The 27,117-nt window shown below is 44.3% G+C and overlaps 2 protein-coding genes across 2 annotated transcripts; both read right to left on the bottom strand.

The window, feature by feature from the left end:
- Positions 1-345: 345 nt before the first annotated feature.
- LOC118688143 (neurotrypsin-like) lies at positions 346-21,310 on the bottom strand. The gene is given in 17 exon segments (XM_036385549.2): positions 346-5,701; positions 7,233-7,513; positions 8,055-8,177; positions 8,414-8,492; positions 9,067-9,272; positions 9,523-9,664; positions 10,623-10,825; positions 11,856-11,967; positions 11,970-11,996; positions 12,396-12,574; positions 13,400-13,547; positions 13,863-14,038; positions 14,734-14,857; positions 16,134-16,370; positions 17,571-17,616; positions 19,639-19,922; positions 21,037-21,310. Coding segments are annotated over 16 exon segments (2,466 nt in total). The 5' UTR covers positions 19,711-19,922; positions 21,037-21,310; the 3' UTR covers positions 346-5,390.
- Positions 21,311-21,345: 35 nt separating this feature from the next.
- CHCHD1 (coiled-coil-helix-coiled-coil-helix domain containing 1) lies at positions 21,346-26,445 on the bottom strand. Its single transcript, XM_036385550.2, has 3 exons — positions 26,266-26,445; positions 25,766-25,884; positions 21,346-24,625 (listed from the first exon to the last, which is right to left on the bottom strand). Exons 1-3 carry the CDS (start codon positions 26,405-26,407, stop codon positions 24,515-24,517), a joined length of 372 nt encoding a protein of 123 aa, XP_036241443.1. The 5' UTR covers positions 26,408-26,445; the 3' UTR covers positions 21,346-24,514.
- Between the last annotated feature and the right edge of the window lie 672 nt (positions 26,446-27,117).

Here is a 27,117-nt window from a genome sequence, read left to right as displayed (position 1 = left end):
CCTGAATGCCCTTCTTCCTCTCTCCCAATGAATATGGTAGCTGTCCTAGTTAGAAAACAACATGAAGTAAAGCTCAGCTTTCTCCTCATTCATATTTCAGTTTCAAAATCCAAAGATGTCTTAAGAGTAGCCCATCTGAAACAAGTAAGCTCATGCCATACACTCATCCCCAGCCTTTTTACCATAGGAAGGCAGTGGTCAAGTGCTTTAATACAAAATGACGTTTGGCAGACTTGTAAAAAATAATGTTAATAAAAAATTTAATTAACTCAGTGCTGAAAAAACCCCTAAAATCTGCCCTTGGAACAGATTCCTTTATTAAAAATAAGACAGAGCCCCACACAGTCACAGTATAATCCATTTATTAGCGTACCTGGTGAGCCATTGGTGGTGATCCAGGGGACATAACAGCTTTGGCACTTGACTGATTTCAGAGGTACTCAGTCCTTAATAGAAAAGGATTTAATAGCAGGCTACTGCACAAACAAGTTTCTGATGTGGAAAATTAAATATTTTCCCAAACAAGGGAAAACGCAGCCCAGGACATGTTCATTAGTCCAGGTCACAGTGCCTTGTTCTACAAGGAGTAGTCCCAACTTGGTTACCACCAGAGGTGATTCTGTTCTCTCTAACTGTAAGAAACCCCCCGTGAGTCTATCAGGATAGTGTTAAATGCCACAGTGTAGTTTCATCTCTCCAAAGTTTTCATCTGATTGCTGAATATACACATCAAAACCTCTTTTCAGGTGGTCAGTGAATCACTGCAGCTTTTTTGGAGTGAAAAGACTTCCGGATACAGGCTTCAGAGAGAAAGGAAGACAGACAAAAGGCAGATCTACCTCTGTTAGCTTGAGATAGCAAATGCCCACTTTGCTTGTTCCTCACCAATGCCTCCAGTCCTTAGAGAAACTGATCTGTTATTTTCTGCTACAGGTTTACAGAGATTACAAGGATAATTGACATCCAGTCCAGGTTAATAAACAGCTGCCTGATTAATTATAGCTTAGACCATAATTCATGGAAATCATCACAACAGTGTTCAGCCACAAGAAAGTGATAAATCTTTATTCCAGCTTCAGGTAGCCAAAGTGTGAACAGGTTTGAGATATTACCACTGCAGGCACTGTAGGTCAGGAAGACCCCAGTACTGGGACAGCCTTTGGAGCACTGGGGCAGCCTTTGGAGGATTGCAGTATTCTCTCAAAGAAGCATAGGAGCAGCACCAAGAGCTGCTCCTTAGATCCTTACCATAGCCATGTTTCTACTCCTGCCAATGCTCCTAGCCACAGTGATGTTCCCTTTCTCACACAACCACAATGTGCCACTCTGCCATGCAAAGTTCTCTCAGAGCATCCATGTGGCACAGTGCAGCCACCAGCAACACTGAGTGAGCTCTCAGCTCCTGGAACCAGCACATGCATGAGCCTTATCCAAAGTACTAATGCTCTGAAGGTGGAATGTCTCAGCCCTCCATCTATGTCAGCACAGGGAAAGGTCTGCACAGACCTGGTCTCCCTGCCCAGAGCTCCCCAGACAGACCTACAGCAATTTCTGTGAGCTCGGTGGGACTGCTGCACCTACTGAGACACATGGGGAGCTAACCTCAGTGGGTTTTCATCCCCTTGAAGCAAGGCTGCCACCAAGACCACACTAGCAAGTTTAAACTAGCTCCAGTATACAGACACAGCACTGAAATCACTTACAGAATTGCCTGCTAGAGAAAACTGTACTCAAATAATCAGCAGGGGATACAGGCCTCCCCTGGCAAACTGCATTCAGTTGTTTACCAAAGTTTAAAGATCCATCAGAAAGCTAAGACACACAGAGACAGTCAGCATGTTATCAGACACCTAGACAGTTTGGATTGAAGAGAGACAGAGAAGCTACAGTCTTAGAAAGGGAACCAACTCTAGAATAATGCATGACAGAGAATATAAAGCCAGGCCCCTTATTTCCTCTCATGGCTGAGAACACAAGGACAGATGGTACTTAATGAAAACAAAAGGCAATTAATTCAGGAACCATAAAAAGAAATTATGTGCTATGGAGAATTAAATTATAATGGTTTTCATTACCAGAAAATACTGGGATTAAGAGCTTAGTTAGATTAAAACCAAAAAATTTAAACATTTATATGGAAGATGAAGGGTGGTTACATTAAATAGTTTTTAAAAGTTAGAGATATAAAGTCTTACACTTTAGGAAAAAAAAAGAACGACAAAAGAATAGTGCACAGTGTTTGTACAGCACCTAGAGGATCAAGTATTTGTACTTCCATTTTTAATGATGATAATAGTAATGCAAGTAATTAATTTAAATGGGTCAAGAACAAAATTCCCCAGAAGGAAAGGCTGTTAAAACTTGTTCAGCACAACTCACACATACTATCCTTTGAAACATCTGCTGCTATCCAACATTACAAAATACAGTCCTAGGGTGACTGAGTGCTGTTCATCCAACCAGGCAGTTCCAGTAAGCCTCAGTGGCAAAGCACATGAATTTGGTTTGGACCACAGTCCCAGGTTAAAGAGTGAAGAGCAACAGCTGTATCCTGAAACAGGCCAGGTCAGTGTAGGAGAGTACTGACAGGCTTGCCTACAGCACAAGTAAGGTATGAAAGCAGGCAAAGGAGATTGGATACTTCCTTCCCTCCTCCTGGCTCATGCAGGACTCAAAGGGTGTTAATTACAAGGATTCTCACAGCTTTCATAGTGACAAGATCTAGGAGAAAGAAATATTTTTAACTAGAACATGGGAATTGCAGAAGACAATGCCAGGCCTACATCTCACTTGTGTTACATGGTAATTTATGCTAACTCCTGAATGGCCACTTGCTAAGTAAGCTTAGGGAAATAACCTCACAGTGTCATCCTTTGGGTGTTTCTATGCCTGTTGGGGTTATGGGTATAAACTGAAAGATCAAACCAGGTTAAACTAGAGATGTGACAGCACCCAAGGCACAGAAACTCCCTTTGAGCTGCTGTATCATGCTGGCTCAGGGGAAGCTGAAGGTAAAAGTCAAATCCCTCCATGTTTCCCAGACAGGTACTGCTCCTGCCAGTATAGAACTTGGCATTTAATCCCCCACAAGATGAAAGGTCTGTGAATAATTGCCCTTGGTCCTCTTGGCATTTTAATGCCTGGGAGATAAGGAGCAGTGTGCAGCTTGCATTTTAGAGACTCTGCCAGGAGCCATAGGACAACACAGGCCACGTGGAGCCAAGCACGGTGCTGCCAAGGAACCAAGTCCGGCATTTTAAACAGGGTTATCAGCACAAAGCTGTGCTGAAGACATTCAGCACCTCAAGAAGAGGCACAAACAGATCAGGTTTGTCTCAAAGGCCAGGTCGTAGGGGTCCCGACATTGCATGTTTTAAAGATTCTGACAATTCTTCATTAAAATAAAGTTTGCAAGCAGGATTTTAGAACAGTCCATTGCAACACTGGTAGTCCAACTATCCTGTAATACCTGGAAAAGGTAAACGAAACAGTTTAGTTTAGCCTTCACACATAAAAAATCAGCTACCTAGTCAGGTCAGCACCTCTACATTAAGCTAATTTGCAGAAGAAAAATTAAAACTGTAGGCAATCAGTACTTCTTGAACCCAGGGCAATTTCTGGGATTCTGTCACCACATGCCCTGTAATATGACATTGCTAATACACAGACTGTGCTCTGCCTTCTGTTCTTGCATTGGTAATACCCAGATACTGAACACCTCAATGCCCTGAGTGCAAACCTTCCAGACAGAAGATCAGTGCTTGACTCAGTTACTGCCTACCCAAAACATGCACATCTGGCACAAGTTCCATGTGTCCCATCCTATATTAATCCTCCACATTCGAGCCCTTGGTTATACATCAAAGCTTTTTGCTCCTCTTCCTGTACAGACCTGTCTCCTCTCTGCCTTATCTGTACACAGTGAGAAGATGCTGCACTGCACAGCTATTAAGGCACTTAGCCCTTTTGTCTACTTATATTTTTTTATTACTCAAGAATAATATATTAACTTTAAAAAGTGCTTAAGGCATAAGAGGGAACTCTGTTCATTTGTTTGGATGAGACAGAAGGAAGAAATTGTAATATTCAATAACCTCTGCTTTCTCTCAGCATTGTATCTGTTCGGGCTGAGAACTACATCTTGATGATAGTGCTTGTATAACCTCAAGTTAATCCAGTTTACTCCCACTGAGAGGAGTGAAAAGACAAAGAGTGCAAAGAAGAGAAAAAAGGAAGCATGACCCAGAGGTTTCAAGAATAGAACACACTTCAAAGTGGGAAGCTGCTTTGCAGCACACTTACTGTTTTTCACAAGGAGTGAGTAATTTGCTTGAGGTGTATCTATACCCCAGGAGTAATTCCATGTTTCATGGAAAACAGTGAACACAGAAATACTAGAGACTAGCAGCACGAACAAAGGGCAGCTAATAACTATGATGAATAGGGGACGATGTAGGAATTCGCCACAGTGCTGTAAAATCATGATTCAATGCCTGAATGTTTGAGATTAACATTACATTTGGATTTAAGAAAAATTATATGTCTATTCAGCCACTTGAGGTCAGTCTTAAGTTCTTCATAGTAATCATGAGGGCAAGAAAGCTACTGCCTCTCACACCGACAACTGATTCCAGAAGATGCTACTTAGGGGAAACAAAAAAAAGCCCAACCACACACACAAACTACTATAGCAAAAAAGCAGCAATAAAACCACAGCATCTGGCAGCTGGAAATGTGTGACAAAGGATTACAGCAGGAGGGACGAGCATCTCTTAGCCTAGGCAGACACTTGAAAGGGATCCTATGGGAGCAGACCGACTATTCAGAAGAGAAAAGGTTCTCCCTAGAGACATATCAGGGAAGCTAAAAAACCCAGCTGTTGCCCTGTTCCTCGACTCAGGTCAAATCTTCTGATTCCTAGAACTGAAGAGAGCTGTTATGAAAAAAAAATCTGAAGATTTCCACTATGCCAACATGTGGTGCTGTCTTCCAAGCATCTCGCCTCTCCTTGCAGCATGTTTCAACTGTCCAAACATACAACCATGAATAGATTTGCAGCAATAGGTATCTCTCTACTTCTACCATTTCTGTGTGCCAGGGCAAAGGAATAAGTGTGATTGCATTAAAGGATTCAGATATTTAGAGCAATGTATACTGATCATTGTTACCACTGTGCACCTGCTTTCTCTGCTTACAGATTACAGACAAAAGTGAAACCAAAGACTTTGAAGAATCAGTCACAACTGTTTTCCTTCCAGTTCTACATTAAAATCTTTTGCCAGTGTCCAATGTCAAAATAAATCTCCATCAGTCACAGACCAGAAGTCACAGCCTTCTGCTGCTGCAGAGCAAAAGGACCATGTGCTGAAATTCCAAGAGCTCAGTCATTTTCATTTTAGCTTGGTCACTTTCTTGATCCAGGGTACGAATTTGCTGACCTTTGTGTACACACCGGGCGAATCCTTCCGACCACAGCCATACCCCCAGGAAGTGATGCCCAAGATGATCCAGCGTCCATTTGATCTCTGACACATGAGTGGCCCTCCACTGTCACCCTGACAGCTGTCCACCCGTTTGTCTTCAGAGAGGTTCCCAGCACAAATCATGCGGTTGGTGAACTTCCGCCCGTAACGGGCCTCACAGTCTTCCCGTGGGAGAAGGGGCACCACCCCCTGCAGCAGGGTTCTGGAATAGGACTTCCCTGGAATAAAAGAGACGAGCCAGACTGATTCACATACAGGCAACAGCAGTGACCTGGTGCAACAGTGCTCCCTACAAAAACAGACACTTCTACATTTCATGTCAAGTCTGCCGCACAGAAATAGGCTGAGTTCAGCATCTCTGAAACCACGAGAACTTCTGAAAACAGTGATGCCAAGCCAGACCACAAAAAAAAGGAGCTGTAAGATCAAAGATGTGGGGAAGAGGACTGTAGAAAAAGATTAGATCAAAGGATGAGTCTTACTCCTGATTCTGTCAACAAGTAACTTGAACCTTGTTCAATTTATCTCACCTCTCCAAACCTCAATTTCCTCTTCAGTAAAGCAAGTGTTTTCTCAAGAAAATAAATGCAGTAGTATCTGTTAAGTGCTCAATCCTCAGAGAAGTTTTAGAAGATGTTTCAGAGGTATTCAAATATTATTCAAAGGGAATTCCCTTCATCTTTGGCCAGACTTGAGTCTATTTGATCACATCTCTTTATTAGCCCAGGGTTGCTGAGAACATAAGGCTAATGTGCTATATTAGAGCATGACCTTTCTGTGCCCAAGGTTTATGTAAGTTCACAAGGTAGTAGGTAACTGCTCCCCATTGAGAAAGCTGGGTTTGGTGCGTGGGAAGGATTCTAGCTACTAAGCTCCAGTACAGCTTAAGGTAAGTTACATGGCTAAGTTTCTCCTTGATCCACCCCAAATATCCTGAAGTGACACGTGCAACTGGCACAACTGAACTCTAAAGGCAAATACGTACTTGCAGTTAAAAAGCTGCGGTAATAGCTAGGGAAACAGCTGAGAAGGACGGGCAAGTCCAAAATCAACAGATGAGCTCCTGGGGCTTTTGGCAGGAAATCTTTCTAAACATATGGCTTTTCTCCAGTCATAGCAGCCCCAGAAAGGCCTCCATGCTCCCTTTTACCTAGGAAGCTTCACAGTAATATGCTCAAAGAGGACAGGTCCAGACTGTCTTGAACCCAGGGCAGAAACCAGACTCAGAGTCCATCTGTCCTTGCAGAAATACACAGGCAGATTAAGCAAGGTAGTCCAAGAAAGATTTCTCACTGAGGGCTCCTTCTACCTCCAAGCCCTCACTTCACTATGACAGTACCATGAAGAAGGCAGGTCATGGAAACATGGGGGCCTCTCACAGGCTTGGTATAGCAGCTCTGCACAGGCTGCTCCCTTAGGGGCCTACTGTGGGCAAATACATGTGTAGAAATGGGAAGAAAGAGAGGACTGTGGCCAGATGGCAGCCTTGGTCTCTCCCACAGCTTCAGAGGGATGCTGTGGAAACCAAAGCTTTCACCAATATTGAGCAGACTCAATAAGCCTCAAAATCAGATGAAAACACAATAGCACAAAACCCCACTCATCTTCCTATTCCTTAGCACCATGCACTGGCACAGACAATGGGAGCAGCGAGAACATAGCCCTGAATTGACATAAATTAATGGCCCATGTAGGCTTCTGAAGGCAGACTTCCTCATCCCTCTTGCCTCTCAAAGCCCCACCACTCACCTGTGTCTCCCCAGCCAGAGATGATGCAGGCTTGCCTGTTGATGTCAGACCTCTCTCTCCTGTCAGGCAGGCAGACGGGCAGAACGTGGTGATTGAAGGAGAGACAGTGCCCTTCTCTGCCCCGCATCCGGACCAGGGCTATGTCATTGTCATTGCTGCCAGCCCAGTAGTTCCTGTGCAGGACGATCCGCTCCACGGGCAGCTCCCTCTCAAACTCATCCTTGACACCTGTGTGGTAATCGCCCACACGCAGGAGGTAGCGCCGCACATCAACACCAAACCTGGAGAAATTCAGACTCAAGATCTCAATAGTCCTGCTAAGAGGAAAGCAGACTCACACAAGCTTCAGTTGCTATGACACTGAACCACCTCCTCATACCACAGTGGTAAAACAGTTCCAGCTGCAGGAATGTTGGACCTCTTTAGCAGATATGATCATGCCAGCTGGTGTAGATTTGGTGTCTCAAATCACTATCTGCCAGGCTCAGGACTTTTGCTTCTATAAAAATTATTATTATAGTTGCAACAGACTTGCAAACTGACCTATTCACAGTTCCTTAAAGCACTTTAAATGTCAAAATGCTGGTTCCCTTTATGCTGTAAAGTCTCACAGTTAAGAGACCAGCTGTAAGCAGTGAAGGAAAAAGCAAGTCTATATTGAGTTATCCCCATAAGCACTCCAAGATCACACACATCATAACTTGAAGGTCTTACTTTAGAAACTTTGCTCATGTAGTTCCACTGGGCTAGGAGGATAAACTTGTATGAGGTTATCTTGTCCATCACTGAGTATCCCTTGGGGCTCCCCACTCCCAAACACACCTTTTGAAGCAGTGGGCTGCAGTCACCACCCAGCAGCTGCTGATCAGCGTTGCTCCACACAGCAGTCGAGTATCTCGACGAAAACCCTTCAGCCGCAGTGAGGCCTGCCATGGCCAACTGCCTCTGAAGGAGAAACAGGAATAAGCAGTCTCACACACATGGGAGCCATTTTCCTCTTTTCCCATCCACTCTGTCTCATCTGGGCTCAGCTGGCTTGCATTCTTTCCTAGATACTGGTTCAAACCAAGTTCAAAAATCACCAGTGAAAATGCATTAATGTAGTCAAGCATCTCCCAGGCTATTTCCAGAGCCTGAAGGAAAGCTGGAACCAGTCTGACTCAACATTTACAGGGTAGTACCTCAGAGACTTGTTTCCACCTATGATCCTTTTCTTGCGACGGTGAAGCAGGCGCATCCCACACACTTCAGACTCTGGACCTGCATGGCAAAGTTACAGCAGTTGGATAGGGACCTTCACCTTAGAGTATCAGCATTGCTGTCACAGAGCCAAATACCATTCAGCTTCTCTGAGGGCATTAATCCTCAAGGTTGTGGATTAATGGACTGTGGACTGTGTTGTGTTGTGCATATGGAATTCATAGAATATTTGATCCCATAGGTTTCCTTAATTTCACCAGAGGTGCTTACCTGAAGTCTCTATAGTCTCATGCCAAGAGTGGGACCTATACTTACACTTCCTCAGTATTCTAAATCCCAAAGATTGCTTATGATTGCTGTTCTAAGGAAGAGTATGGTGACTCGGCTGTGGGGAAATTGTGCAGGCTCAAAGGCCTGACATGGGTGGAGCTCCTCAGTCTAATTTGGAACACTCTGTGCTGCTAAGAAGATACACTGAAAACAAGAAAAACGTAGGAGGTGCAGGACAGGACATGCTTATTTTGTAGGTGAAGTTTCAGCCAAAGACAAGAATGACAGGGAAAAACCACAAAAACATGCAGAGATCCTACAACCAGAACTCCAGATTCCTGCACAGAAGAAATGGGAATGTCACCTGTTCTCTTGAAATCTTGGACCTTTTCTTCCACATAGTCACAGATCACCCCAGCATCCTCACTGTGCCAGCAGCTGTGAATCCTGGTGTCAGGCATGGCACATTGGCCCAGGCTGTCCTCCATGCCACTGCATTCTATGTTGTCCAGATGGATGGGCCCATGGCCTTCGCCAAAATAAGCCATTGCCCTGGCTTTTGCTGTCCCACTGCAATTAGAGAGAAGGTGGCTAATCTGCAGTGAGCAGGAGCCTAGTGAACCTGAGTCACCAGTGCATTTTAAGTGGAGTAATATTTATGTGTCACTCCACACACCGACAGTAGTAGAGTGAGAAGAGCAACCTACTCCCTCAAGCATATCTGGGTGTGCCAAAACTAAAACTAAGCCCCCAGAAACAAGTCCAGAAGTGCTCCTGAGAGCTGTTTCTGTCTGTAAGATGCCTGTACCACAGCTCTTACCTGAATCCCAGCTGCCTGCAAACCACTGCAGCATCTCTGTCTGTCCAGTCATCGTCACAGACACTGCCCCACTGCCCGTTCAGCAGGACCTCAACCCGGCCCTCCTTGGTGCTTTCTCCATCCACCAGCCGCACAGGAGGCCCTGAAGCAGAAAACACATGAACTGCTGCAAGCAAAATAACCAGAGGGGTCAGCTGTCCAAAACTTGGGTTCTACAGAAAAAGATGAATCCCAGACATCAGTAAGCTTAAAACTAAAAGGAAAAAAAGGGAGAAAGAAAATAAAGAAGTGTGTCTATATGAAGACATTTTACCTCTGTGCTGAATCAGAACACTATATACATACTAATTTATTTAATACATACTGGAAATCATCAGTGGATCATACTCTGAAAGCTGGGTAAAGAGGAGAATAAGAACAGAAAGAAAGTTATTAATCCTAAGGCAAGAGTTAGACAAGCTTAAACATGCCTGGGGAAAAAAAAATCAATTGAATTGTAAAACTATTACATGATTCTAAGCAAGAGAAGAGTTCTATATCCAGGAAAAACAAAAATTTGGATGCCAAACAAATGTCTAACAAACTGGAAAGTCTCCTGTCGTAAGGAAAGGGGAGAGTATCAGGCATTATATAAATGAGGAAATTATGCTAACTTGAAATACTTTCACAATTTTAATTAGAAGTGTGCCATCCACAAAAGGGAGTGCAAACAACAACCCCTTGCATCTGAAATCCTCCTGTCTTTGCTAGGTGTGGCACTAATGTAACCACACCTAAGTTTCCTAAAAGGTCTAGTAAAAGGGCTCCCTTGAGCAATGGCACACCAAGGCAGCCACTGTCCCTCAGCCCCTGAGGTTTGTTTCAGAGACTGCCAATGCAACTCTCTCCAGTTTCCATTTATCTGCTGGTCTGATAGTAGGTCTGGTGGAGCCACAGATTTGTGGCTCTGCCCCAATTCAGCCAGGGCTCATTCCTTCTCAAAAAGCAGACCCCTTATTGAAACAGCACAGGGAAAACTCCCACATCTGCCAGAGCTTACAAGGGAACAGACCAGAAAGTGAAACTTTCCCACTGTTCAGGGCAAGAGCAAGGTGAGTTACCCAGGCTGCCATCCATGACCGTGTTGCTTTCTGGGGAACAGCGGACTCCCAGATCCTCAGCATGGGAGCAGTCATGCTGCCCCCAGTTGCTGTGGGGACAGTCCAGGAGAGTCAGCTCTGTCCCCACACATGCCACATCATCCAGTAAGATGAAGCCTTGGCCAGCACCATACTCTCCTTCAGAGGCCAGGGCAGCAGGACCACTAGAGGAAGGAAACAGAAAATTGTCATTGAAAAAATTAACATTGAAACTCTAAATGCCACAGAAGGACCCAAGCTCAGATCCAAAGAGAAACTCCCCTGCTTAACTATGGTACCGGTGGCCTTCTGACCTAAACAACTCAGTGGCCACACAGGATGGCAACCAAGCACCCTCATGTCTTGCCAGCTTCAGTTTTCAGGGAGGCCTCCCCAGACCAGTCAATTTTCTAGTGTTTGGTCAAAGGTACATTCAAAGGCACAGAGGGCCAGCAGAGGCTGCTTTGCAGTCATGGCAGGTACATCAATTTGAGAAGGGGCTGGCAGAGGAGGCATCAAAAATGTCAACATTTAAGTAATTCTATTTCTTTTTATAGGAAACAGCTACCTGGAATTGAACTGCAGAAGGCTGCAAACTTAGGCACTAAAAGAGATGACAAACATAGTACGTAGCTGAACTCAAATGGAAGAATTTAGTCTTTTTTTCATCTATAAAGTTGAAATTTTAGAAGGAAACCCTAATCATGTTTAAAAAAGCCACATAACCCCATTTTACTAGCTCAAAGGCAAGAGTATCCTGATTTTAAACTCCTACCTGAAGGGATGACAGCTCAGCAATGGGCTGAAAATCCCTATTGCTACTCTTTTTTGCCCTGATGGTCTTTGTTCAGCTACTGAAGTTGATACATTTGGAGCAGATAGGTGATATCCTTTTACTAATAAAGTAGAAATGACACCTGCAAATTTAAGGAGCGTAAAGAAAATTCTCTGATTTTGCTGAGGGGTTCATAAGGACAGTATTAAGCCTGTTATCTGCTTTCAAAACAGGCTGAGGCAAGAGATAATAGATTTATTTTTGCCCCTTGGAAAGGATGTGGATACCTAGTAATCTTTCCTTAATAAGTTGTATAATGGTAATAAGCCTTCTAACAAAAACACCATTGAAGGATTAAGATCCGGCCTATCCCAGTCAATGGTGATGGAATCTAATCCTGGAAATTAGGAAGCACAGACACTACACACTCTCAGTCCTACCTGAAGCCCAGCTGCCTGCAGACCACTTGGGCAGCAAGGTCTGTCCAGCCATCATCGCACACTGTGCCCCAGTCTCCATTGTAGTAAACTTCCACCCTGCCTTCGCTGGGCTGCGGCCGCCGGCCAGCCGGACCATGCCCTCTGCAGGGAGTGGGAGAAGGAAAGGGCAGCACTCAGCAGGGGAGAAAAGAAACAGCCTGTGCATCATGCTAGGTCTCTGTACCACCCATGAGTGAAAGAAACAAAAGAGACAGATGTCTGTGGATACTCAAAATACAAACGTTCATTGGTTCCAAACATACCCATCTGTCAGGGGAGGATTCACTTCAGTCTTTCCACACTACCTGAGCAAAACCGTGGGAACACCACTGAGTCTGCCTCTGATCTACTCTCTGCCTCCACATCCAGCAGCCCTTGTGGGAGCCATATATGGAAGCTGTGCAGGATCCTGAACCGGGATAAGGGGGTTACCTGCTGAGCAAGTCAAGTAATGGGGGGTGAGACCGACCGCATCTGACTGGCAGAGCTGTACATCTGTACCTGTGAAAGGGTCACAGGAGACCCCAGCGTCTTCAATGTGGTCACAGTTTTGCTGTCCCCAGTCACTCTTCTTGCACTGATCAAGGGAGAGTTCATTCCCTGAGCACTGCACTTCATCCAGCAGGATTGGGCCAGATCCCTGCCCGTAGTGAGCCCATGACAAGGCTTTTGGGGTCCCACTGTAAACATTACAGATATGTATGCTCAGTAAGGAAGGCCACAGTCTTGTGTCCTCAGATTCTGCCTTGCACAGGGACTCTCCTATGCTAGGTCACTGTCCTCCCATAGATCATCTGTATTTTTGACACAGTAGAGTTGCCAACTGTTAATTGAAATATGTTATTGGAAAGTTTGCAATGAGCCCTTCCAGCAAATAACAAAAATGTTACTACAACACGAACAGTTCAGACTTCTGCAGACAATGATGTACCATCAGTCTCAGTTACAATCTCATAACAGGCAAAACTCCTAAAGATTGAGGGATCTCAAATTTGAATAATCTATTTTAAATAATCCTGTACTGAAGTGATTTTCAAGAATGGTCCGTGTACAACAGCTCCCACGTTAAGCATTGAATTGCACACAGAAGAATGAGGTGGTCTCTCTTGCTTTCCTGTCTGAAGAGGATAAGGGCAGCCAGTGAAACTAGAGGTGTTTAAACTTAACCAAGTAAGAAACTGCAGTTCACATATGGAAATCACCATGACAAGTTGTCATTGAGGCCAATAAGATTTGTATTAGGATTTATGCAAAAATGTTGAACAGGGGTAAACACAATCCTGAGACAGGAATGTACCTTTTTTTTTACACAGCACAAACCCATAAAATTGAGAAGAATGGGGTACAAAATCCCTTTATCATCCCATCAATCCAGAATTACGTTTCCCAAGGTTTCTGTGTATCTCCTATAGGAAGGGCTGGTAGTATAGTGAATGGACATGCTCTCATGTTCTTCATTCTGCCTACTTCTATTACTACTCCATGACATTCAGCAAGGAAATTACCTGAGTCCCAGCTGTCTACAGACTACTTCAGCATCCTGGTCGTCCCACTGATCATCACAGATGGTTCCCCACTTGCCATCATGGTAAACCTCCACTCGCCCTTCAAAGCTCTCCTTCCCCCCAACTATACGAAGTGGGGCACCTACACCTGTGCTTCAAGGAATGGAAAGAGAGCACAACAGAACAAGACAGAGACAAAGCACATCCAGCAGTTTAGGGTGTAGAACCATTCTCTAGCCAGAGGAGCTCTCCTGATGCTCTCTTACCACATCCTCCCCTCTAGACCCCCAACAAGTACCCATGATTGCAGCCCCCAGAGTGGGATACTGCTGTCTCTTTAATTGGCTGCTGTGGTGACCAGGAGTTTTCTGCCTGTAGACAAAAACCTGGCTTGATAAAAAGGGGATGCGGTCATAAGCACCAGCCATCTTTGGGCAATTGAGATCTTTCCCTGGAGATTTACCTTCTGGAGGAACACAAGTTACCACGGCACTCCCCTGGTTACAAACTCCTGACAGAGCTTCCTGATAGCCACACTGCAGCAGGGCTTCCTCATCTCCATGGCAGTTTGCTGACTGCAGGTGCAGGGGAACAGGCCATGGTCCAGAATGACTCTTCTTGCCAGCTGTGCCGATCTCACTGGTACAGAGGATGCAACAGAGCAATGAAATGCCACAGCACAGCTTGACTTACAAGTTCCTGCTGTTGTTGTGACTCTCCAGGCCAGTTGTGGCATTTCACATCCTGGTGTGCCCAGTCAATTGGAAGTGCATAAAGGAGTGACCATTTACCGTCTAATGAGAAAGCACAATCAAGCACACAGCACTTCCCAACCCCTTTATGTGCCCACCTACTGCAGAGGAGTTGGTGTAGTCAGAAATGGCACTCTCATTTGAGAACAATGAACAAACCCATCAACAGGCTCAAACACCAAACTATCTGAATCACCTTCCCTCTCTGTGGACCTTATCTCCTTGCTGTTTAGAAGTTTGAATGTCCAAATCCCAGACACCCAAAGAGCATTCATACTCCTAAAATTTCTGTTAGATCACTATAGTAACTCCAGCTGATGATCATAAAAAGGGAAAGTGATCTCATAGCTCACTTTTCACAGCCTGGAGCATGAAGCAGAGACTATTGTTTCAAAAACTTCTTGCAAATGATGATTGGTTGGGGGTAGCCACAGAAAGAAAACAGTAAAAAAAGGACTCCGGTAAGTGGAAAATTAGACCACAAAACTCCTTTCTGCCAGCCAGAGGGACTGTAACCACAGAGGCAGCTCTTTCAGAAGCCACACAAGCATGTACCTCTCACAACTAGACTGAGGTTCCCACCTGAGACCTAGTTGCCTGCAGACAACACTGGCATCCCAGTCAGTCCAGTGGTCAGCACAGATGGTACCCCAGAGTCCATTGAAGTACAGCTCCACACTACTGTCTTCAGCCAACCGCACAGCACCTTCCAAAGAGAAAAAAAACAACCAAAAACCAGCTGCTATCTGCTGATAGAAGTTTCAGACCAGCAAGTCTTGGACTTGCATGTAGCTGAGCTGAACTGCACTTGACTTCTTTCATCCCTGTTTTACCTGTGCTGGCACTAAAGTGATGTGCATGAAAGAGTGTGGGGTGGGGCACCTTCCCAGTCCCAGCAATGGCTGATTGGGAGGATGGTTGGTGTTATGGTCTTTTCAAATCCATGGTAATACCAGCAGGAAATTTGGCTTCTGCAAAAGCTCCTGGATTATCCTTCTGTGAATGGGGATGATTTTACATGCTATCTTGAAAGGGTGTGTGAAAATCTATCTAATTACTTCTGACACTCCACTGATCTCTTTCCATCAACCACTTCACCTGCATGACAGTGTTGCTACAGTGAGATGTTTAGTAACAGCAGATGAATCCTCTTTAATTTCTCTAAGAAAAGGAAGTGCCAGTGTCTCCCACACAGGCTAGCCTCTAGTATATATAAAATACCCTTTAAATTCCCACCCCACCAAAAATTTTACCACTGTTTAGAAGGCACATTTCCTCACTCAGTTTTAGTACTTGCAAAGGACACACTTGTCTGCAGCACCTCAGTACAGGAACACAGCACCACTACACTTATATTCCTCTCTTTAATGAAGACATCTTTGAAAGAACATCCACTGACAATGGAAAAGACTGTCAATTCATTTATTAGACTGGTGTTTCAACTGTTCTGCAAAATGCAGGAAAAGCGAGGAAGGTCAGAAAACAGGACATTTTCAAGAATGCTGCACAGCAGCCAATGCATTGAGAGAGCTCAGTCCTTCTGCCAGCACTGAGGAAGTTTAACATGAGCCTATGACCTGCCTTGTCACTAAAGATTTTATATTGAAGAAGTAGTTTATATTTGAACTGCTACACTTACGTGAGGAATGCTCTGATATGGACCCTAAAGGAGAAGAAGTGGGTTGTTTTCTACATAACTGAAACTGTTTTCAAAGTGGCATAAGTTAGCAGTAGAAAAAAAGAAGTCTCTTTGTATAAGAATAAAACATCTATACAAGGCATTACAGCTACAGCAGCTTAAATCCACCCCCTACGATATACAGACGTTTTTCTCCCACACAGGCTAGCCTCTAGTATTAATTATTTCAACAGTTCAGAATAGCCTTTGTACTGTGCTTTTTCCACAGGGTGTTCCACCTGCCACTTACAAGTCTATGCAGCACACACTGCTGGCTTGAGCCCTGAGGCAGCAGAGCCCTTACCTTGGTTACAGTCACAGTTGGCCCAGCCGATGGCTCCTGACACAAGCCTGTAGAAGCACCAGGGCGTCGCTCCCCCGTCTGGGTTCCTGCAGAAGTTGTGGTCCCCCAGGCCACGGTCTGGGTACTGCTGGACATAGTCAGGGAACTCTGCCCAGTTGAGACACTCTGCCCCGGCCTCGGTGACCGCCAGTGAGCCGTTGTAGTAGCCAAGAGGTCCCACAGGACACACGCTGGGAGCTGGGCACAGGAAGGGAGGGTTACCATCACCATCACACACTGAAGCTCAGACAACATGGGAGACACCAGCTGGTTAGGAGAAATACCCCTGGTGTTTGCAGTCTCAGCTGCTGCTTGCTTGATTCAAACTCTATCACTCTCCAAGGTGCTGCTCAAAGAATATTCATAGTACTCACTGTCTAAATCACAAACTGATCTGAAGCAATGAACTGCCCAGACAGACCCTTGAAGAGTGTTAACTTAGGGCCCAAACATGACAAGTTGAACTGGTTCCCATTACTGTACATGCAATACATGTATTCACTTCGGAGCAGAACTGCACAAAGCAGGAAGGTGGGAAATGTATTTCATAGCATGTAGTTTCCCTATACACATGAGCAGATCACCTTGCTTATCTGGACTTGGCTAATATATTCAAATTTATTTTGTGGGAAGTGCAGGTGCCAATGTTTCAGTGCCCATGTGAAATATCCTGTGTAAAAATACCCAATAATTAATTTATTATGGTCCTTAAAAAAGGAGAAAACTCTCCATTCATGGCACTGAAATAACAAAGTGGGAAAAAACCACCCAGGTTTTGTGGGCTTTATAGAGTCCATAACATGGGAAGAGTAGACTGAGAAAGGGACATTTACAGCTCTACTCACTAAGCAAACAGAAAGAAGCCAACGCTTTCAGAAAACCCTTCTGCACCTGAGGGTAAGAGCAAGGGTACAAAGTAACGTTGCATCCTGTCATTTGCCTTCTAGCCACTGCCAGGCCCAGAGGGGGTAAGCGACAGCTGAAGGTTAAATGCAAGGTACAAAAATGAGAAGCAGTTGGAAGTCAGTGCCTGGAAAACAAATTATATGTGTGGCATCAACTGGGATGGTGTCTGAGAGGGTGTCTGAGAATTCAGTAGTTGTTAGAGCAGAGGAAAAGTAAGCATGTAAAAAAGACCAAGGCAAAGAAAGAGATTAAAGAAAAGAACGTGTAGGAGGAGCAGGGAGCTGCAAAAGCATTCGACATGAAGGAACAGAAGTAGTCTGACCATGTTGGTGAAGGAGATGAACAGGCACTGGGACAAGAGAAAAGATTGAAGAAGTGATGAAAAGAAAGGAAGAAGGCCAGGTAGCAGTGGTTCATCGTGCCTATGGTCTCAGATCACCACTGCAGGAAAGAGTCTGCCCAATGACTGAATTAATAACTTCTTGTTCTTACCTGCACTCTGCAAATGGTTTTGGTTGGGCTTGGATCCCAGGAAAGCCTGGGAAAAGAAACAGAACAAAAGCAGAGAGATGATTATCCAATGAAATAAACATGGGCATGTCCTAAAAGCAGCTCAGCTTTGGGCAAACACACCCTAGTAACCAGCCTCTTCCCTGGTCTCCCCGTTGCTCCTCTTCAAATGCAACCATAGCTCTGTCCACTAACAACAAAATGAATAATTACTGGCCTGCAGAGATTTACCCTTGATCTAAGCACTACATTACTGGGCTCTGCTTGTTTTTTTTCAACAGAGTTGGAAGTCTGAATGATATGCCTATGGAAAGGAAATCTAGAAGAAAATCATTATTATCAGTAAGAAAAATAATAACTACTAATCCTCTCACTGTTTATAGGGCAAGTCATCTACAGCTACAGTAGCAGATATTTATTTACTTGAGTGAGAAGATGATGCCCACAGGATTCCTGTAAAATGGTAATAAACATCCATGTATAAAGTAGGAAACATCAAAGGAAGAAAATCCAAGGCCTTTTGAGGATTTTGGTTTTAATACTTGAAAATATGATATGGCCTATGCTGTTATTATCTAAATGGGGTTAAATAGTTAAGACCAAAAAATATGAAACAAAGTCCTCAGAATTCTAGTGTCCTGTCTGGCCCCACAACTGCTTTTCCTCTTATGGGCAGGTTTTTTTGTGGTTGCAATGTGACTATAGGCTGAGAGATAGGGCTCTCCACTCAACATCACTACATAGTGTGCAAGCAAGTGCAAGACCTTCACAGACTCAGAGTGAAAAGAAGAAACTATACATGCTTCTGCTAGCTCCTTGTAGTTTAATTAGTTTCTAAATGAACATTTCTAATACTTTTATAGGAAGAAAGAGTTGTAATTCATAGAGCAGAGATGTGCAGCTAAAGGATAGCTAAAGGATACTAGCTATTGGTAATGGTTGTGGTTTTCTTCAAAATGTAGTAATTTTGCCTCTCTCACCTTCACCTCTTCCTGGAAAATAGGAAAAGTTATATTTGGAATTAAACCAAATCCACTTCTGGAATAAGCAGAGGTAATTCCCACAGAAATCTGACAAGAACAACACCTATTCATGTCAGATATAATTTTCAAATCAACCTTATGAATATGATCCAGAAGGTGCTGACAACCATGGCCACGCTCCAGCATCACTTCCCAGAAGTCAGAATGGGATACTGCATATGGAAGATGAATTCCTGACATGGTTCAGTAGTAGCAGATCAGATCTCAGGTTTATATGCACAAAGGGATGCACAGATAAACTCTTTTCAGGCAAAAAATTCATCAGTTTGCATGTATCAGGCTGTTGCAAGCCTACATATGGTTTCCAGACCAACAACACTGAAGGACTTACCTGATGATCTCAAAGCTCTTTGCAGAGAGTAGAAAGTGAGCTAAGCTGTACTTTTGTGACTGCACCACAATCCAGGTCCCTCAATCCCCAGCTTTTAGTGCACACCTGCACACACATGTTAGCCTGCCAGTGATATAAATACGAGAGACTGAACCTGCTCTTCTTGGACCACAAACAAAAGTACTTCAGTCCAAGTAATAAGCTTCCCTTCTAATGAAAAATCAGTTGCTGCCAGTTTCTGTAGCAGCTTCTAAAATACTCCAACGCTGACCATCGCCGCCAATTAAATTCAGTGCAAACAGCCTATGCTGCAGGCATTGTCCCAGGTCTGTGCAGCTATAAATCATCTGTCCACAAGCAAGGGAGACAATCAGCAAAGAACAGATATAAAGGATCTTTCCTGCCAGGGTCACTGCAGTGCATGAGAAACACTGGAAACGCAAGCCAAAGCATCTGCAAGCCCTTGTGTATTCTGCTTTCCCGGTTTATTTCTTTTTCTGGATTTATATGCACAATGAAACAAATCTCTCCCCAAGCCCCCAGTCCTTCCCAGAGACCACAACTGCCTAAATGCTCTAGAAAACATTTTCAAGTAATAACAAGATCCACTTACAGGGAGGATATTAAAGAGCCATGTGACTTCTTACAAACAGATAGAAAAACAACCTTTTCTTACCTCCACACATCTGAGACAGGATAGCAGACTTGAGAGCTCTACCAGGAGCCCGAGTATTTTGGAGATTTCCATCCCTCGTATACAAAGTGTCTTCAAGCATCACATTCTCGTTCAGCTGCCAGGGTGTGCTTTCCCACGCTAGCCGCTCCGCACCGGAGGGAGCGGGGTGCCTTATCCATTGCTACGCAGGGAAAGGGATGTGAGGAGAGGGATCAAAGTTCCCCGCAGCATCTTAGAATTTCACTTTCCTGTTCCTCTCCCCATCTCTTCTCATTGATTCTTCTCTTCAGAAAGGGGAAGAAGAGAGGAGAGAAATAAGGGAACAGAACACGTCCCCGAATTTCTCTGGCACATTCGGAGGGGAGCACAAGCGCTGGGGCACAGCCCTTAGCCCTCTCCTCACCCCGCCCCCGTGCTCCAGGTACGCGCTGCTCGCAGTGCCAGCCTCCGCCTCCCCGCCCCTTCTGCCCAGCGGCGGGGCCGGCCGCCGCTCCTCTCCTCTCCTCTCCTGCAATGTCCTTCCCCAGTTGCCTTTTCCTCCTCTTCCCAAGGCACAGAGGCTGCAGCACGGCAAGGAGCTGGGGCTGCGTCCTATTGCAAAGCCCCCAGCAACAGCTGGGAAAGGCAACGGCGTGTGCGCGTACATTTGCCAGAGATTAGACTTCTTGGAAGGAATCTGGACTTTATCCCCCCCACCGCTGCCTCCTCGATTAGCAGCTTGCAGCTTCCCGAGGTCAGCTCTCCTCAGATTTGAACCCAGGTAAATGGGACCCAGAAAACTCTAAGTTAAGCAGCTTCCAGATCTCCCCCAGAAAACCCACAGGTGGCACAGCCCTCTCCAGGGTGCTCCCAATTTTCAGCCCTCTATCTTGCCATCGTGGGTATTGCCACCAGAGAACTTTGCCATCGAGCGTCTCCTTGACCTTGAGCTATATTTTCCCTCAATTGCCTAGGATGCTTTCCAGAGGGTTAATCATTATGGTATTACTATGAACAATCCTATCCCTAGGGGGTTTTAGCATTTTCAACTTGCTGGTCCTTCATATGAATTAGGGTTCAAGGCTACAAGCTTTAAAGCACTATTAAATCTAAGAAAGCAATTGGGTCTTTGAAGCTATTCAGTCTTGAAAATGCTTTTTTTACGCTTTCCTGGTGCTGCTTCTCTGCTCAGTCTAATAGGCATTTCTTATATTCTGATTTTGGAGCAATGAATTCGTGGTGTTCTACAGCATGAAACATGAAGGTCACCTTTAGGAATGAGCTCACTTCTGGCCAAGTCTGCTGAATAGCACTTGCAAAGACACCTTCAGCATAAAAACAAGGAACAGGCTGCTAAAAATCTACTGACTTCACAAAAAGCGTCTTTTTTTTCTTCCTTCACTTTTGCCCATTACTCACTTCATGTGACAGTTCTGTGTTGCCTCATCCTCAAGTCACTCATCAAAAGCAAGGAAATTTCCCTCCATGCTGGATCTTTTACAGGAGTCACTAATGATAAAAAGAAGCTGTTTCTGGAGTGGATTTGGCCAAGAATTACACTCAGTTAATCAGGAGCAAATCTCCTATATCCTCATAGTCAGGGAGGCAGACGATCAGGGCAGCAGGGGATGGAAATAGCTTAGATGCCGCATCACACTGCATCACACTGTAACTCTCAGGCAGCAGTAACACAAAGGAGCTGCACAAAATAAAAAATATGGGACTGTGTTAGAATTTAGAACCATTTATTCCACTGAACACACAAGGAAAGGACATACTGGAAACAGGAACAGAAATTCTATTAGCATTCAGAGAAAACTAGCTCCTTACTAGAGGTTGTTGGTGCTCATTCAGAACTCCATGCCGTGAGACACTCCCTGTTCAGGCCTCTGACGAACAGGGTTTCACACCTCAAGCAGAAGTCTGCACTGGATTTTTCTCATGGTACCTTCTAAGTTGCCTCCCTGTCAAGGCAAAGTTTTCCTAAATAAAGCAATTTAATAGATAAGGTAATTTTAAAGGAAACAGACCAGTACACCAAAAGCAACAGAAGTCCAAGCCTGTATTCACTTTCTGGAAGAATGATGAACCAGGAAGACACAGAGGGTTTTCCAGTTGTCTCCTCTCTGGCAGGTAGTTTTGGAACTATTTCCTTCTTACCAAGAGCCCCCTTGTTTTTCTCACACACGTAATGACGTTTCTTGAGACAGGTGGATCTCAAAAGCTTCTCATGACTACTCTCCATGGTGGAGAGGAAGACCTAAAACGGAATTATACCAATATAACTACAGCAGTTTAGATCAGTAATGTATCTACAGGTAAAACATCCCGAACTTTCTTGTATGGGCAAATTTGAAGTAGTTGTAAATATCTAAATCTGCTATTTAACAGTAGTCACCTTCTCACCAAGACGTATGCATAGTTCTATTACAGGAAGTCTGTGATTCCCTACAGAGTCTGTCTTGATTTTACCAGATTTTCCTGTATTGACCCTTCTGAACAAGAAATGCCATCTTCTAAAATGTCCCTGGCTCTCTGGAATTCAACCTATTTCTCCTGAACTAGCAGGACAACTGTTCATCAGGACCAGCTGAAATATTAATGCTATATCCACAGTGAAAGCCTAAAAGGAGTAGTTAACAGCAATCACACCCAGAGCTGGTATAGCAGTCAAGCTATAAGGTACAGGAATAAGACCAAGGAATTCCAGCAGATCTGCTTAAATCCTGTAAATCCGACTTAGGAGGGTAGAACAGCTAGTCAGCTTTTGTTTAATTCTTTCCTCACCACGCAATCACATACAGGTCTCTGCAGCAATGTTCTTAACCAGTGTGCTCCACACCAGAACAGTTTTCCTTACCCCCCAGCAACAGCATCATGGGATGGTACAAACCCAACTCAGAAAGAACAGTGCTGGTCCCTGTGGGTACACACATGAACTATTAATGGAGTGATCCTCAATACAAGCATGTCACAGAATGCATTTAAACACCTAATATAAGCTTAATGGTGAGATACAGGAAAATGTCCAGCAGCTGAAATTGCCAAGGACAATCAGTAACTGGGGTGGTTTTGGCTATAACAAAAGAAGCAAAAGAATTGCTCAAGTACTTTTAAAGGTAGCACTGTAAAACCTGGGTGCGCCTGAAAAGCATTGCTTCCTTCCTCTCAATAAATAAAGGATTGGAAAACCTTAGCATAGTAATTCCAAGCTTATAGTAGATATATAAAAAGTTAGACAGAACCCCAAACAACTGAATTTGTGAAGCTCACCATGAAGCAGTATAATACAAAAATAGCTGTTCAGATTAGTGGGAGCAGTGCAAAATTTCAAAAGTAAAAATAGAAAAAGGTATTAAGTGTCTCTGTTACAGCCTCTTATGTAAGACTGTTCCTCACACACACTAGAATTTGGTACATTCAGCACAAGTGCTATCTTAAGAGATGCATAACACTTTTATTCCAACTTTTAATATGAAGAAAAATCATCATCAACAGAGGTAAATCAGTTCCTCACTCCCAATCTAGCTTATATCCTTCAGAAAAGAAGGAAAAGCAAATAGCATTCTTTTTCACAATGTCTTCTGGACAGAAAATGCAAAATGCCACAGAACCAAAGTGTTTTCCCAAACTCAGATGTGGATACTGTGTTCTTACTGACCCCAAATCCTCTAAAAGACCCAATTATGTCATAATAGCAACAAAAGAATAAGCTACCCTGGATTATCCACTAATGAGCCTCTGTAATTAAACCACTAAGCAAATGTTGCTTCAGTAACTTGAAAGCCTTCACCTGATCAAAATTTTTGTGATGAACAGGTATCAGCCTGGGGCTCCAGAGGACTCAGCTCCAGCAAACTCCACAGCCACCCATGGGTAATCACACAGTCTGTGTGTGCCTGACTTTCCTCTTATTCTGCTTCTTCTGCATGCCCCAAAGAATTACTGATATAAATGGTTGTAACATTAGTTCTCCAAGACACTGCATTTTCCCCACCAATGAGGTACTGTTCCCAAGAACCTGCCTGTAGTTTTGTGCTAGTGCAGTGGAAACTCCCCCTCCCCATTACCCCCCCCCCCAATCAAAACTAGAAATGAATTACATTATTTCAATTATCAGTCCATGCTTTAACTTCTTCTCCCCCTTTTAGTTTTTTTTACCAAAAAGCAATGAAACATTTTGTTGTAGATTATGAGTTGCCCAAGTCAAACACCAGTCTTGCTTTATTACAGTACAGACAAAATAATCAAACTTATGTGGCACCATACCTGTCCCACCTGCAAATCAGAGGGTCTAAATCACAAACTTCCATGTTAAAGTTATATTTAATACTTACCATTGTATTATGTATGAACAAGGTATTTTGCTGGAGATTTTTTCTAAATTTTACAGCCTTTTTTTTACAGCAGTGGAAATTTTAAAAATTTCAAGAGGCACCAGATTGTGTATACACCCATGTAAGAGCATGAGCCATCATACCATCAATTACTACTATCATTAATATCATATCATTACTAATTCTAACTTGGCTCAGTGTTTGAACCCAAGCACATTTTGATAGTAGCTCCAGAGCTGGGCAAGAAGCTTGCACATGAAGAAGTCATGCCCTGTTACAAAATGCACTTGCATGAATGCCTAGAAGGTTTTATTTAACAGTGAGGACCTGAGTAGGCAAGCTGAAAAACACACTGCAGAAATCCTAACACTACAAGACCCAAGAGCCTCATGAACAAAATCAGCTGATACTCAAGATGGGTGGTTTTTGCTCTGGAATCAAAAGCAGGGTCAAGACCCACACACCACTTGACATCAAAAAATCACTCAACTTGACTTTCCTTTTTTTTGACCAAGACCCCAACTTTAATTGCTTGTCCACAGTCTCTTTCATAAAGTACATTATACATAACGTGTGATCTGAGGAAACCTCTTCAGGAGCTTGTTCACTTTGCTTGAAGGCAAATTTCCCCTGGATGACAGGGTGTCCTCATTTTGATTCTTGCGCTCTTTCTGAAAGAGAAAAAAATTCCTCAAAATATTTACTGCTGTTTATTTGCAAAGCTGATGCTCATTCCCAGAGACTACTACTAATTGTACAGGGACGTTTCTTTCAAAAAAATGCTGTTTCTTTAAAGAATACTTACCATAGCACTTGGCTCAATAATTACAAGTGATGACCTTGAAATGATGCAATTAATGACTGTGATCTTGTGAAGATTATATCCTTCCATATTCTTAGTTATGATACAATGATATAAACTTCTGGTAACAACCCAGATTTTTTTCTTTTTACTTTCTGTTATTTTTTCATCTTTGTTTGATTCTTTGTCATCTACCAAAGAAATTGTGGATAATTTTTCACTTATGCTGTCAAACAGCAACAAAAACTAACTATTTAAATGATGACACTGTTACTGAAAGAAAATGGAAACCTGAAACCAGTTTAAGGACAAGTTTAGTACATATACTTACCTATAGTCTATTTTGAAAATTATTTTATTTCAAGCTTATCATATAGTATTATTATAGTATATCAATATATAATATATAATCAGAGACACCCCTAATTTTCAAGCAGTATGAAATTTATTTTTCAAAAATGTCTGGCCTTTAAAAGTCAGAAACAGGTTGGAAAAGACCTCCAAGATCATTGAGTCCAACCTTTTGACCTATGGCCACCTTGCCAACTAGACCATGGCACTAACTGATACATCCAGTCATTTCCTGAATGCCACCAGGGATGGTGACTCCACCACCTCCCAGGCCCGCCTCTTCCAATGCTTCAGCACCCTTTCACTGAAAAAGCTTTTCCTGATGTCCATCCTGAGCCTCCCCTGGCACAGCTCAAGGCTATGTCCTCTTGTCACATCACCAGTTGCCTGGGACAAGAGATCAACCCATACCTGGTAACTGTAAAGAGCAATAAGGTCTCCCTTGAGCCTCTCTCCAGACTAAACAACCCCAGCTACCTCAGCCCGTCCTTGTAGGAGCCTCTCGATCCTTCACCAGTTTCATTGCTCTTAAGTTGCTCAAATGGGTGACAATCAAATCCTTCAGAGAACATTATTCTTACTGGCATACAAAAAATGACTGGAGGCTTCCTCCTTTCCTACTACTAGCCTTTAAGAACATAAAAGAGGCCTTAATTACTTCTGCCTTGGCCACGCAGTCATAGAACGTCCTGATCTCCTCGGCACAAGGCGCATCGTTGAAGTCATTCCGTTTCCAGCAGGCCATCATGACTGACATCTCCGTAATGCACGTTGCCTCTGAAGGGAAAGACACAACCAGAAATCTCAGGTGTTTGGGATTTCACGCTAACAACCTCCAAAGAAGTTTAAAACGGGGTAGAGGCAGGTGAGAAAATGCATAACTCAAGATCCCAGCTTTGCTTTGGGCGGAGAAGTTGTTGCTAACAGAAAGCAAAGCGCTGCAGCCATTCAGCATCTGACTGAATTTTTAACGTGTCTGGCTCACGTACGACACAAACTCAGGGTTGCAGCGTGAGGAAGCGATCCTTCCCACAGAACCCACGCGGAATTCCATGGCCCAGACCAGCCCCTCCCCTCTTGCCCTGCGGAGCGCAAGCCAGCAGCACGGCCCCTCCCGGGGCACAGCGGCGGCTCAGCGCCCCGCCGCCGGCAGCTCACCTGTCGACTGCTCCCGGCGGTTCGCCACCTTGTCGGCCAGCGCCAGTGTCCGTGGCGGGCGGAGCGTCGGGGGCCGCTTCTTGTTCCGCCACTGCCCCGACACCCAGCGCGTCACCCAGCCGGGGTAGGCCGGCGCCGCCATGTCCGCGCGCGGGCGCCCTGAGGGCGGTGCCGGGCGCGGGAAGCCTGGCCCGCCCCATCCTGCCCGTCAGGCCGAGGATAGGCCATGGAAATGGAGTAACTCCCCTCAGCTTCCGCACTGGGCGGAACCAGTGCGACACTGTCCCCACAATCTCCTACCAATAACTCCTTCTGCGGCAGAAATAATAAAGGAAGTAACAAACACTCTCAGCCGGAGCAGGAGAAATCATGATTGTCTCAAGTAATTCAGACGGAATTAAGGGAATCACAGAATGGGCGAGGCTGGAAAGGATCACAGTAGGTGATCTGTGCTCAAGCAGGGTCCCAGAGCACATTGCACGGGATTGCATCCAGACACTTACAGAGTATCTCCAACGAGGGAGACTCCACAGCCTCTCTGGGCTGTTCCAGTGCTCGGTCACCTGCACAGTAAAGTTGTTATTCATGTTCAGATGGAACTTCCTGTGCATCAGTTTCTGCCCGTCGCCTCTTGTCCTGGTGCACAGCACTAGAGAGAAGAGCGTGGATCCCTCCATCCCTTTGACACTCTCCCCTCAGATACTATAGACATGGCTGAGGTCCCTCTCACCTGTCTCTTCTCAATTTCTTCTGCAACTGCATGGAAACTCTTCTTGGTGCTCCAAACTCTCACCACTCAGCTCCCAGCCCCTCATTTCTCTCCGTTACAATACAGCTGGATCTCCCCTGCAC

This window comes from Molothrus ater, chromosome 8 (assembly GCF_012460135.2).
Source record: "Molothrus ater isolate BHLD 08-10-18 breed brown headed cowbird chromosome 8, BPBGC_Mater_1.1, whole genome shotgun sequence".
NCBI classification, from domain to species: domain Eukaryota; kingdom Metazoa; phylum Chordata; class Aves; order Passeriformes; family Icteridae; genus Molothrus; species Molothrus ater.
The sequence above is the reverse complement of the archived record's forward strand: the minus strand, read 5'-3'. Positions and strand labels throughout refer to the sequence as shown.